This window comes from Chaetodon trifascialis, chromosome 22, assembly GCF_039877785.1.
Source record: "Chaetodon trifascialis isolate fChaTrf1 chromosome 22, fChaTrf1.hap1, whole genome shotgun sequence".
Taxonomy (NCBI): Eukaryota; Metazoa; Chordata; class Actinopteri; order Chaetodontiformes; family Chaetodontidae; genus Chaetodon; species Chaetodon trifascialis.
The window spans coordinates 18,272,990-18,285,380 of NC_092077.1; the positions used below are offsets into that span (position 1 = coordinate 18,272,990).

Consider the following 12,391-nt stretch of genomic DNA (forward strand, 5'->3'; position numbering starts at 1 on the left):
GAAGCCATTTCCTGACTCAGACGGCCAGATAAAGATCAGGCCTGCAGTACGACACACACTCACTTTGGTGTGATTCTGCAGAATTTTTTATTTATTTTTTTACACTTTTTGGCACTTGACGTTATCTTCCACACACTTCTACTGGCCAAATGAATGACTCATAGAGAGGCATCATCAAAAACTAGCCAATTAACCACTGAGGTTTGCTGTAGCCACCATTGAGGGGATGTCACTGCTAACAGCTAATGTTTCAGTGCTTCTGGTGTAGCTGGTGGTTATCCAGATATAAATAAAAAACGCTAATAAAAAGCTAAATCAACATCAGACAACAGCCGGACCTCTTTAGCTTTTCACACCAACCTGCACCTGCAAGCCAGCTCAAACATGATTGGCCAACACGAGTCAAACAGAAGCCAGGTCTTGTCCCTCGCCTACAGATCATTTATATTTATTATGTTTGACAGTTCAAGCTTCAACACCTTTGAGGCTGATCAGAGTCATTTTGGAGTCTGTTTTCCCACCAGGATTCACTTTTTCTCAACCAGAATTTCATTCCTGGCAGCGAGCTTTGAAACTGAATTTAGGCTTTCATGCTGGGAAACAAAGGTTTGCTGGAGAGAGCTTTGTCACATGCTAATTATAAAACAGACACGGTTACATTACAGTTAACTTAACTGACTGTTTAAGCAGTTGTTGATTTTGATATTGAGATTAACTGCGTCAAACAGCAACAATGTGAAAGACTGGAGGTGATGAAATTTAAAAAACTTGTCTTTACTGCAGTATTTGACTCTTTGAGCTTTTTGTCTGTTAGTTTTGTGAAAAAATGACAATGAAAAGCAAAAAATGAAACAATACGGTGCTTATTTGCACCCACTGACTCTCCCTTTGTGCTATCCTCAATCGTGTTTCCAAAAATCGGTAAAAGGTCGTCTCAAAACTTGTGCGTCATAAGGGAACGGGGCCAATGAGAGCGCTCCATGAGCAGCATTAGCGCTCCCCAACACGTCGTTAAAGGATTTCTGCATGTGGTGCTTATCTGAGAGGCTGTGTTTAAAGGATCACAGAGGGATGGGATTCAAGCGTGAGGTGAACATCATACGCAGCCACTCACGTGTCTGAAGGTGGTGTGGGGGGCGGCGTTCCCCCCCGTCTCCTCCATGTGCTCCTCCCAGTTAAACTCCGCCTCCTCTTCCATGGACTCTGCATCTGGAGGAACAGAATCGGCCGTCACTCGTCACAGACGAAACGAGCCGCCGAGCGGCAATTAAAACGCGCAGCCTCGACGCTTTGTAAGCGCGGCCGATCTCGCCAGAACACAACAGGAAATTATGTGGAGCGCGTTCGTGTGCGCAGCGTGTTACAAGTCGTCTTATGTAACGCCACTAATGTTTCTGCTGAAGGCGAGAATTGTTCACTTTGCCTGTGGGAGACTGATGCATTTGAGGTATTATGTGTCACCGTGTGTGTGTGTGTGTGTGTGTGTGTGTGTGTGTGTGTGTGTGTGTGTGTGTGTGTGTGTGTGTGTGTGTGTGTGTGTGTGTCTCTGGAGACTCCTCAGTGTGAATGCTGAACCCGCTCTGTCTAATGAGAGGGGACGGCAGGAAGCTGCTGTTTTGATGGATTGTAACGTCTCACGCTCGTTAACACACAGAGCTTAACCCAGAGACCAGAACACGGAGCCTGTTCACACCTGGAACCAGCAGAGTCCTGCGTGATTGATCCGTTCACTGATCAGTTATCAGCTATTAAATAAATCGCCATCTAATGTGATAATCGATTAATCAGTTTTAATACATTTTTAAGAAAAAAAAATGCAAATTCTCTGATTTTAGCCCCTTAAATGTAAATATTTTCTGCTTTCTTTACACTTCTGTGACAATAAACTGAATATCTTTGGGTTGTGGACAAAAAAAAGACATTTGAGGACGTCATTTTAGGATCTGGGAAACTGATCGACCAAACAAATAATCGATTAATCTGGAAAATAATCGACAATGAAAATAATCTGTTGCAGCTCTGAATACAGCTGTGAATGCTCCTAAGAGGCACTGAGGACACATCATTTTATTGACAGTAATCCTGTCAAGTTTTATAAATACAGTAAACAGTAACCAAAAGAGCGAGCTTCTTTGTCCCAGACTCCCTTTAAAAATCAATCAATTTAGTGAGTTGTTGCATCAGAAGAAACTTTAGAAACTTTATGAAATACTTTCACAACAAATTCTTAATTTTTTGGGCGTTCTTGTAAATTCGGCAAATGTTATATAGTAAATAATTTGTTTGTTTAAAAACGCAGCTGTTTGTTCCAGCGTGTTGGCTAGGTACCGTCTGGCATTAACACATCTTTGCAAACGGAAAGATGTGCATGTTTATTTGCATACAGAGCCAGGAGGATGAAATGTGATCAGAAATGGTCACTGGAGACTGTGGAGACGCGCTGTGACGCCAGGTGTGAACTGACGTGCTTAGAGCTGTCCACTGGTGATCGGATCGCATTAATACCAGGTGTCAACAGGCTCAGTCACACACCTGCTGCAGGAAACAAACAGCTTTTTCAATGATTCACTCATTTAAGTCAGTGTGAGTGTTGCAGCTCTCAGCTAACTCACTGAATCCCCTGGCTTCCTATTTGTTGGTGTAATGTTGCATTATGGGAACTGTAGTGCCAAACCTCCAAACATATTCAGCCAGAATGGAAATGAAGAGAAAGCAAAGTGACATAAAACTGAAGAAGTGGCTGCTGGGATGTGCTGATCCGCAGAGCCGATGAATAAAAATCCTGAATTTCTGGAGAGCTGACACGGGTCGACTCTGGGATATCAGCCAGTAACGTATCCGGACGTGTTGATGTGCCATGACCTGCGTCAGTACGCCACTATTGTGCAGGTTTACATAGTAAACACAATGGCGCTGCGTGCTGCCCTTGACGCTCACCTCTGTGTGTTCAACAACACCAGGAAAAAAATCCAAACTATTTCAAACCGTGTGAGACTTTTTTCATAGAAATGCTCCGAAAACATGACAAATAATGTAAATTCTCATCCTGGAAATAACAAACAGCCTGTGCATGAAGGCCACAACAGTGCAAACTTTCAGAGGCAAACCTACCAAAGATTAAAGAACATGATCAATTTAAAGATAAGTAATAAACACAGAGAGCATACTGATCCAATCATAATGTTGACCCTCTGTCATCTAATCTCTGGTCAGGCGACGGCCGCCTCGTGGGCACTGCCACATTCGAGCTAAAGGTAAAGCCACCTCACCTGTGTTCACCTCCTCTTCCTTCCCATTGGTCGGGTAGAGTGACTTCACCGCGGTGAGGGCCAACGGCTGCTCCTGAGCGCGAGACTGCATCCTGCACCGCCGCTTCCTGGTGAGCGTTAACCTTTGACCCGAGGCGTGCCACTCCTCTTTCACTGCATCTCTCGCTCTGCTTATCAGCCCTGGCACAGAACAGATAAACACAGTTAATGCGTTGATTTAGCAAATTAAGCTGCGAACAGTCGGCTGTTGAGAAACAATCAGTGACATTTGGAGAAGAACAGCCCGTTTACAGAGAGAAACTGAAGACGGTTCATAGCAGCTTTGACATTTGCTCAAACAAACACCCACACCTGGGTAAGAATTTCCCTGGAAAACCAATATATCTGGCAGGAAATGATGCACTTTGCATTTGCAATTTCTTCGGAATAAACAACAGAAGAAGTGGGCGGCTAGCGCGAATAGCAGCAGCCACTGAGGCTGAAATGGGCACAAAGAGAAGAATGCCACTTCGAGAACACTTCACCATCACAAGACTGAAGGAAAACACATCTGATCTCTGGGGAAGTCCAGAGGAAAACCCTGCAGCAGGAAGTCAAAGCTGCAGCCAAGTACAAGAAAAGAACCTCGACAGCAGATCCTGCACTTTTCAGCATCATTAAAGACGCAAACGCCTCTTCTTCTGTTTAATTACAGCCGTCAGCTCTCCAGTGTCAGGTTATGCTCATCGTCTGCCTGCATTTGCATACCACTGCACAACTCCATCAGATCACCAATCAGAGCCAAACAAAGTAGAAAAACTGGAAGGACACTGAAGCAGCCGCAGAGCAGAATAATGTCACCGCAGCTCAACATGGAGGGTGGAGGAGGAAATACGAGCATGAATAAGGCATTCGTTAAGATGATTGGAGCATCATTAGCAGCTGAGTCTTTGTCCAAACGGACAAGTAACCTCGAGGTGAGCGTCTGTTCACATGAACTCACCTGTTGACATCATATTTTCTTTCTTTCTTTCTTTCTTTCTTTCTTTCTTTCTTTCTTTCACATGCACTTCTTTTGTCTATCGAGCAAAGAGTTTTGAATCTGCTCCAGCAGATTGACGCCGGCTGTCTTCAGGTGTGTGGTGTGTGCGCTGCAGCGCAGAGGTGAGGTTTCTCCCTCACGCATCAGCAGCTGCATGTCTCTTCCTGTCTCAGCGACTTTCCTCCGACGCTGCAGCGCGTCGCTCCGATTGAAACAAACGTACGATGTGATCAGTCAGTCACCTGCTGAGCTCACAGCTGACAGTTAGCCCTTTTCCTGCGAGTGCACTGCGACGCCGTCGTTGGCGGCGGTCTGCTTACAGTATCATCACGTCCTCATGGATGATGGGAACCGATGATCTGCTATGTGTGAAACATGTCTCTGAATCGTTGCTGCTCGGAGGTGGTCGGTGAGCTTTGACTCGAGTTTTTCACTCTGTTTTATTCTTTTCTGAACTGACTCTGCATCTGAGAGTCAGAGTTCTCTTGGGACCCATTTGAGGGTCCCCGCCCCCCAGGTTTGGAATCACTCATCATTATTCGTCAGTATTTTTTAGTAGAGAGAAGCGAAAGGCATCCAACTAAAGAGTTGAAACTGGGGCTAATTTATTTTCATTATCGATTAATTGTGTTTCTAAAGTTGAGTCGATGTCATTAAATGTCAAGATATTCAGCTTACAATGACATGAAACTGAGAAAACAAGCAAATCCTCACGTTGGAGGAGCTGCAAACAGGCTAACTGATTAATCATTGATCAGAAACATGCAGATCTGCACACACTCTGTTTTGCATCATTAAAGTTGGAAACATTTCTGTCGTAATCCTACAGCTTCTGTCAAGTCCCTGTAGAGAAAGTGACTATTCTAATGTTGGAAAACCAGCAGATTTCAAGCGTTAAAGACAGAAAAGCTCTTGTTTAATCACAAAGCAGAAACGGGATGAAGTCTAAAACTCTGAATAATCTGCACAACAATCAGCAGAGCCTGTTTGTCACTCGCCTGGCGGTCGGGCTCGCAGGTCATGCCGTCACATCGCCCATGACTCACTCCCCGACTTCCACCCACTTTCATCAACACGGCAATTAGCACAGAGGCGCTCCGCCGCCACACATCGCCCCTCAACCGAGCCAGAAGCAGCTCCAGGATCAGTGAAAGCCAGCGTCCAAAAGAGCAGAAAATATCCTCATCCTGAGATGAGGCGAGCCGCCCATCCTGAGACGGAGCGAGGCGGAAAAGAAGCGACGAGAAAAGGTGAAAATCCAACAATCCTCTGATGAAAGTCGATCCAGCGTCCAGAGAATCCAGCGGGAGCTCAGACAGCAGCGAGTGCATTCACAGAACTGAGAGGCTACAGAGGCGGTGACAGCCTCCTCAACCACCCAGCTCAGTGTGTGTGTGAGTGTGTGTGTGTGCGCCACCCCCCCCCACACCACGCCACACAGACCCCCTGACGTCCCTCCGTGGCTCCAGCAAACATCCATTGCGTAAACAACAAGCTGAGCTAATTTGGCCCACATGACGGCGTCCTGCCCTCCTCCTCCTCCCCCCTCGCAGCCTATCGCAGCCTCCTCCCTCGCTGCCCCACGGCCCTCAGCGGCGCTGACACGCAGCTGTCGTCAGCACGCCGGCCTCTGCAGCGCTAATTAAAACTCATTAAAGCGCACTCAAAACGCAGCGGCTCTTCAAACTGCTTTTTCCCTTAAAACTCCCCTCAAGTGGCTGTTTGTTCCCCCCACGGCGTCACGAAGAGACGAAGGCATTCTGCTCGTTTCTGCATCTGAAGGCCGGCAACGTTTCAAAACTTTATGTTTCCGTGACGGAGAAATTAATTAGCAAATGAAACAATCAGTGGATCTGCAGGAAATGAGTAATTCATCAAGCAAAAATCGGAAAAGTGATCACATGAGGCACTTTGAGGACAACACCCTGGAGTTTGGGAACAATTTTCTGCCATTTTAGCCCATTTCTAAAAATACATATAATCAATTCGGGTTGATTGCAGCCTTTTTCAGTCTTCTGCAGGTCTTGTGCTGCGCATTGGGTGCAGGCCTTGAAGCAGTTCTGCATTGCTTTGGCTCTGCCCTCCAGCACAGTGAACCAAAGCAGAATGAAACAAAGAGCATGCGGTTCAAGCGCTGACTTCGAGCTTTAATTTAAGGCTTTTCACGACCACGCCAGATGAAACATGGAGAAAGCGGAGCCCTGTCATTGTCCTGAGAAATGAGAGGTGATATGTATAAAAAAGGGGGCTGCTGGTCCCACGCTGATGACTCAATACGGACGTGAACACCCTCAAAACCTTCAAGCTGAAAGCGGTTTCATTTCAGATCCACCGTGCTGGACGGAGCCCAGAGCCAAAAAACAGGAAATGTGTCATTGTCCAAATACTTATGAAGTGCATTGCTCATTTCCCCAAAATCCACCCTGACATATTTACTGTCTTTGCCAACTTTTGGGTGTCCTCTGCACTTTTTTCAAAGGTCACATTTCTCTCTTCTTGTCGAGTTAATGCAGTTCCCCGAGGTCTTGGAGAACGTTCTCGACACAAAGCCGACCCACATTCCCACGCAGACGTTAAAAAGACGTCTCTCTCATTACGGCTGCTGCAGAGAAGGCGGATCCAGCGGCTTTGAAAAGGTTAAGACTATCTGCGAACGGGAGGGCTGTCACCTCGCTGCTGAGCCCTCATCCTCCAGAAAACCACTATTATAATGAATCATAGCTGGAAAACAACATTAAAAAACTTCGATCAGCTCCCTGTGAGAGCGCGGCGAGCTTTTTCTTAATTTGGTCCCTCGCTGGTTAAACGAGTTTTCGAACCCTCGGGGACAGAAAACCCTCCACGTGCTTTTGTTCTGAAAGCCAGCGTCAGCAGTTTAACTCTTGGTGCAACAGGCCGGCGCTCTGCAGCAGTTCGTCTCTGGAGCTCAGACTCTGTGCTTCAGGCTTACTGGCCTGCAGCGTCCTGGAGGAAACAGGCCAGATTGGGCACCGAGGGATTAAGCTGCTCTGCCAGAGTTAATCTCAGACGCAGGACATTTGTGCCCTCAGATTGAGGGGACTTTTTGTTATTGATTAGCCCCTGGTGAGGAGCTGGGCATCCACATGTTGTCCTCCTGCCTTTCCCTAAACCCATCCATGCCAAAGATTTAATGGGGGATTTAGGAGATTAACTACCAGTGCATGGGCTTGGGTTTTATTGCATTACTCCCCATTAGGTTCTCCTCTTTTAGCCCCATCCAAGAGCTGTTTCCTCTTGGCAGCAGGAGGCCCCGATACAACAATTTGTCCTCTGTTTCTTCCAACAGTTTGTGACAAAGATGTGTACACAACGCAGCCCGTGTGCTTCACGGCCGGCGACGCTCACGGAGATCAGCCAACTAAAAAACGATGAAACGGGAGGAGAACAGAGCAGGAGCAGCCGGGAGGAGGAGTGGGAGTTTTTCTCTTTCAACACTTCAACATCGACGAGTGGAAACAACTTCCTGCAACGCACAACCTGAACAACCTGCAGACTTTTTGTGTCTGAGAACAGGAGAGGTCAAATCTGATATTTGCCTGAGTCCTCCCCTTATTCAAATACAGGCTGAGCGGAAAGAAAGAAAGAAAGAAAGAAAGAAAGAAAGAAAGAAAGAAAGAAAGAAAGAAAGAAAGAAAGAAAGAAAGAAAGGATCCTGACTTCATTTCCTGTAAAGTGACCTCCTCTTTCTCTCTATCTTTCCTTCTGGCTGTGTGATTGTCTTCCTTGAGCAACATTCACAGGAACATTAACACACAGTGCCTCATCAAAAAACAGCTAAATGGAAAAAAAAAATGGCTGTTGGGTGGTTCTTACAAAAATAAAAATAAATAAATAAAAAACACAACATCCAAAGCATCAGTAATGTGCAGCAGGACTCGTATTGATTGCTCCCCGTGGAGAAAATGGGTATGTTTTACCTTTACGCCCCTCTGAAGTGCTCTCTTTTCGGCGTTTCTTTATCCGAGCCTGCGCTCAGCCATCCGCACTCGCAGCTCCGCGGACAAAAAAAATATCTTTGGAGCAACAAGAAGTCTAAAAACATGATTTATTCATTGCACATGGACGTCTGCCGTCGGCTCCATAACGTGCAGTCTTTATTGTTTCTGCTCATTATGGTGACGAATTTAATCTGGAGGAGGAATCCTCGAATAATGCAAAGCTGTAAACCCCGGATTTGCAGACCGCCCGCAAAAGAGAAATAATTAAACAGATACGCGCGGTTTAATCCAATTATCTGCTTAATCGTTTGCAAATTCACCCATAGAGACACAATAAACTGGAGCAAATATCCCGTCCGACTGTGCAACCATCGCAGAGACGTCAGAGCGCGGGCTGAAGGTGCGGTTCAGTCACCCCGCCGTCGGTTTGATGTGGAAAAACGATATTAATGTGACATAGCGTGATGTGCACGCGGACAGATCGCTGTGGAGAAAAGTGAAAGAGGAAACGCAGAGTGCACATGAGGAAGATGAGGCTGAGGGGTGTAGCCGAGCAGCAGGCTGGCTGCCACTCCGGTCATGTACTTTGCACACTCAAAACTGCAGCGGAAAAAAACTCCCACGGAAACGCCAAATGCACACTTCGAATTTAATTGATTAACCCTCGTGTGTGTCCATCCAAAGAAACCGAACCGGTCGCGTTATCTGCCGTCACTTTATTTTTTCCTCGTTCAAAGATTTTAAGGCGCAGTTTTCCCCCCTGAACACCATAACCCGCCATGTTGAAAGTGCTTTGACATTTTGGCACTGTCCGGTATTTTCCGATGGCTTTTGCGCACCTAAGGGTGACGGAAAAAAAATCCCAAAATGACTCATCTGCAGGCAAACGACTGCAATAAGTCATTTCTGACGTTCGCCTGTGTGAACAACTTCGCGTCGGGCGAAAGAAAAATTGCGTCGTCTTTGAACGCAGCGTTAAAACACCTTCAAACAGCGCGTCGCACGCGGAGCATCAAAATACACGTTGTTTCCAGAAACGGTTAAAAAACGCGACGGACGCAAACAGCGAAAAACAACGCAATAAACGGTTATTACCGCGAGTGCCACGAGACAGCGTCCCCTCCGCCGGTGAGAGCTGCTAATCAGCGCGCGAGAGACACTTTGAGCAACTTGGGCTCGCGGACGAACGCTCGCGACTGCTCCGTCGTTTCTACAGAAACCGCCTCGAGAGCACTTCGGGGTTGTTTTAGCGAGAAATAACTCTGGCCGCGTTTATTCCGTCGACATGTCGAAAATAAGAAAACGCAGCAGCGGCGGAAAAGCCTCCCAGCACCGCCGCAGCCGTCACCTGTCTTACCTGTCCAAGTTTTTTTTTTTTCGGTCGCCTCTCCTTCTCGAGACCCCCTCTGTTTTTTTTCCTCCTCTCTCTCTCTCTTCTCCTCGTTCGCGTGAGCACGAGCCCAGCAACGCGAGCGACGTCTTTCAGCTGCTGCTGCTGCTGCTGCCCCCGTTCCAATATGGCATCTTCCGTCTGCGCATGTCCGAAAAAACATCTACAGATATTTTTCAAGCCAACTCCTTCACGGAGCTTCGAGCGCAGCGGCGACAAGTATTTCTTCAGCTTGTTATAAATAGGGAACTCAAGTTCAGTCGACGCCTACAAAACCGAACGCACCACGGCGGAAAACTGCGTGTTACACAAGCAAATATTATTTTTTACGCGCAGTAAAACTCACTCTGATCCAACAGAATTAACCTAAAAGATATCGGCTTCAGTGGATGTGTAAATTAATCATTATTGGTAGTTAAAATGAAATAAAATCAGTCGTTTTTTTCTGGTGTTTGTAGCAGTTATTTGATCCAAGGCCCTTTGAATGCGCCTTTATGACAGGAAGAAAAACTATTATCCTCATAATCATTACGCTAAAAATTAAAATGTCAGCTTTAACTAAATATGGCTGATTATTAGGAACAAAACACTCCTCATTAGCTGCTCCTGTGCGAGAAAAACCCTGAAAAGTCAGTGATTCATGAATGCTTGAAACCATTTGCTCTTTTGATTACTTCATCCGTTTCCATTTGGCTTTTTAAAAAAACAAACAAACTTGGCAATCACTTTTCTCCAAATAGCTCTTGAGAAATGTCCTTTCTCAGGAGATTTTATTTTAAAAGGAGCATCTCTTATCAAAGTCAACAGTATCCTCTAGTGGTGGGAGCGCACTGCGCCGCTCCTGATGGCGCAGACGTGCTTTTGGTTCAAAGGTTGCTGCAATTTTCCATAAAGGCTTATAAACAGGCTCATACTCGCGCCGCAGCCTGCAGAGGTTAGATCAGGCCCCAGCCAGGCTCTCACAGCACGTGGTGGACGTGTTTTTGGCCCTGGAGTGAACTCAACTCTCAGTGTGGAAAAAGTTTCGGCCGACGGAAAGTGAAACCTCCACAGATCCATGATTAGAGCCGCTTTAACACGCGCTTTGTTTGGGCAATTTCTATATCAGGCGTGGGTGAAATGTAGTGGCATGGAGGCTAACTGTTGACCTTTGAGAGCAGAGTTACAAAATCAGCTCAAAGGTCTGTTTGTCCATCGGACCTTTGAGCGCACATTGTTGTGTCGCGCCATGTTTTGCTGGGAATCCCCTGAAAAACCCCCAATTTTCACCTAATAAACGGCCCAGACCGTGAAACTAAGATGCATTAAAGTCTCACGTATGAATAAGTTCTATATGCGTGTTGACGGGAAGAAGGATGACGCGTGGTGATCAGAGTTTGGCTTGATTTCACGTGTCTGCTGCAATACTGTGGCTCAGACATTAATTAAGATGTTTGGAGACTCAGAGAAAACAGTTTTTGTTTGGTTCATATTTCATAACTGTGAGAGCCAATGAGAAGACGCAGAGCTGCTGTGAAACGAAAAGCGTGAAACGATTTCTGAACACGTAAATAAAAAGATTCACGAGTGAAATCAAAATGACATGAAAAGGGAGAGTTATGTGAGAGGTGTTTTTGATTAAATCATGTTTCAGATCCCCCAAAATCTTCATGATAAGACACTAAATCGATGCTTAATTTTGGCAAAATTATGTTTGTGGTCATTTTTCTTATTTTATATTTATTTTTATGTGTTCTGCGTGTTACACAATGTTTAATGTTTTTGCTCTTTTAATGTGAAATACTGCTCTTCAAATTAAACAATCTGAGAAGGATAAATCACTTTTTGCTTCTTGACGAATCACAAGCAGACATTTGCTTCATTTTCAGGGACCGCCAGCTAAAAAGATTTAAGGTTTAAAGCAGAGAAAGACGCCAAACAAATAAATAAATGTCGGCTTTTATGACGAAGAGTTAATAACCGCGATGGGGATTTTATTTTGAAACGTGTGACGGGAAGTTCGGTGTTGGTTTTTTTTTTTTTTTTTTTGTATTTCACCGCGGTGGGTCTGATGCACGCGGACACAAAAAGGCACGTGAAGAGCGGAGGAAGAGGCGCTCGTGGCGGTGTGATGCCGCTGGAGGAACAGATGGTTGGAGCGCGCGCCGTGCTCCTTTAATCTGCCAGAGAAGAAGCTTTTCCAAGCGCGCGGGAGGAAGGATTATACCCCCCCCCCCCCCCCCTTTACACACACACACACACACACACACACACACACACACACACACACACACACACGCACACACACACACACACACACACACACACACACACACACACACACACACAGACACAGGCGACACGCGCGTGAACCCGCAGCCTCACGCGACAGGGGACCTTTTTTTTTTGTTTTGGAAATAAATATTCAGGAAACAGTGAGGTTTTTGAGGCAGGTCAGCATCTTCTGAGGCCTCAGTGAAGCCTGAGCTAAAGTGTGAGATTACGTGATGTTACGTTCACGTGCTCTCACAAACAGTCTGTAAATGAAGCATAAAAACACTTATTTCTGACAGATAACGTATCTGAAACATCCAGCCGGAGCAGTATTTTCACCAGAGGTTGCTGTGAGTGTCCGTTCAGAGACGTCTTCAGCTCACTGTGTCAAAACGTCGTGAGCTCGAGCTGAAGGAGATTTTAATGTCGCTTTAATAACGTTAATGCGAAGAAATGTGAGTTTATTGTTATTTCGGCTCAGTCTATAAAAGCAGTGAGT

At 45.9% G+C, this 12,391-nt stretch overlaps 1 protein-coding gene across 6 annotated transcripts in view; it reads right to left on the bottom strand.

Annotated features, from left to right (window-relative positions):
* Positions 1–9,775, bottom strand: part of sfmbt2 (Scm like with four mbt domains 2) — a 39,817-nt gene extending 30,042 nt beyond the window's left edge. For all 6 annotated transcript variants that reach the window (XM_070991629.1, XM_070991628.1, XM_070991631.1 and 3 more), the window contains exons 1-3: positions 9,607–9,775; positions 3,270–3,449; positions 1,115–1,209 (exon numbers count right to left, since the gene is read on the bottom strand). In XM_070991629.1, coding sequence (XP_070847730.1) covers positions 1,115–1,209; positions 3,270–3,360 — 186 coding nt within the window. In that variant the 5' untranslated portion in view covers positions 3,361–3,449; positions 9,607–9,775. The remainder of the gene's footprint in view (positions 1–1,114; positions 1,210–3,269; positions 3,450–9,606) is intronic.
* Between the last annotated feature and the right edge of the window lie 2,616 nt (positions 9,776–12,391).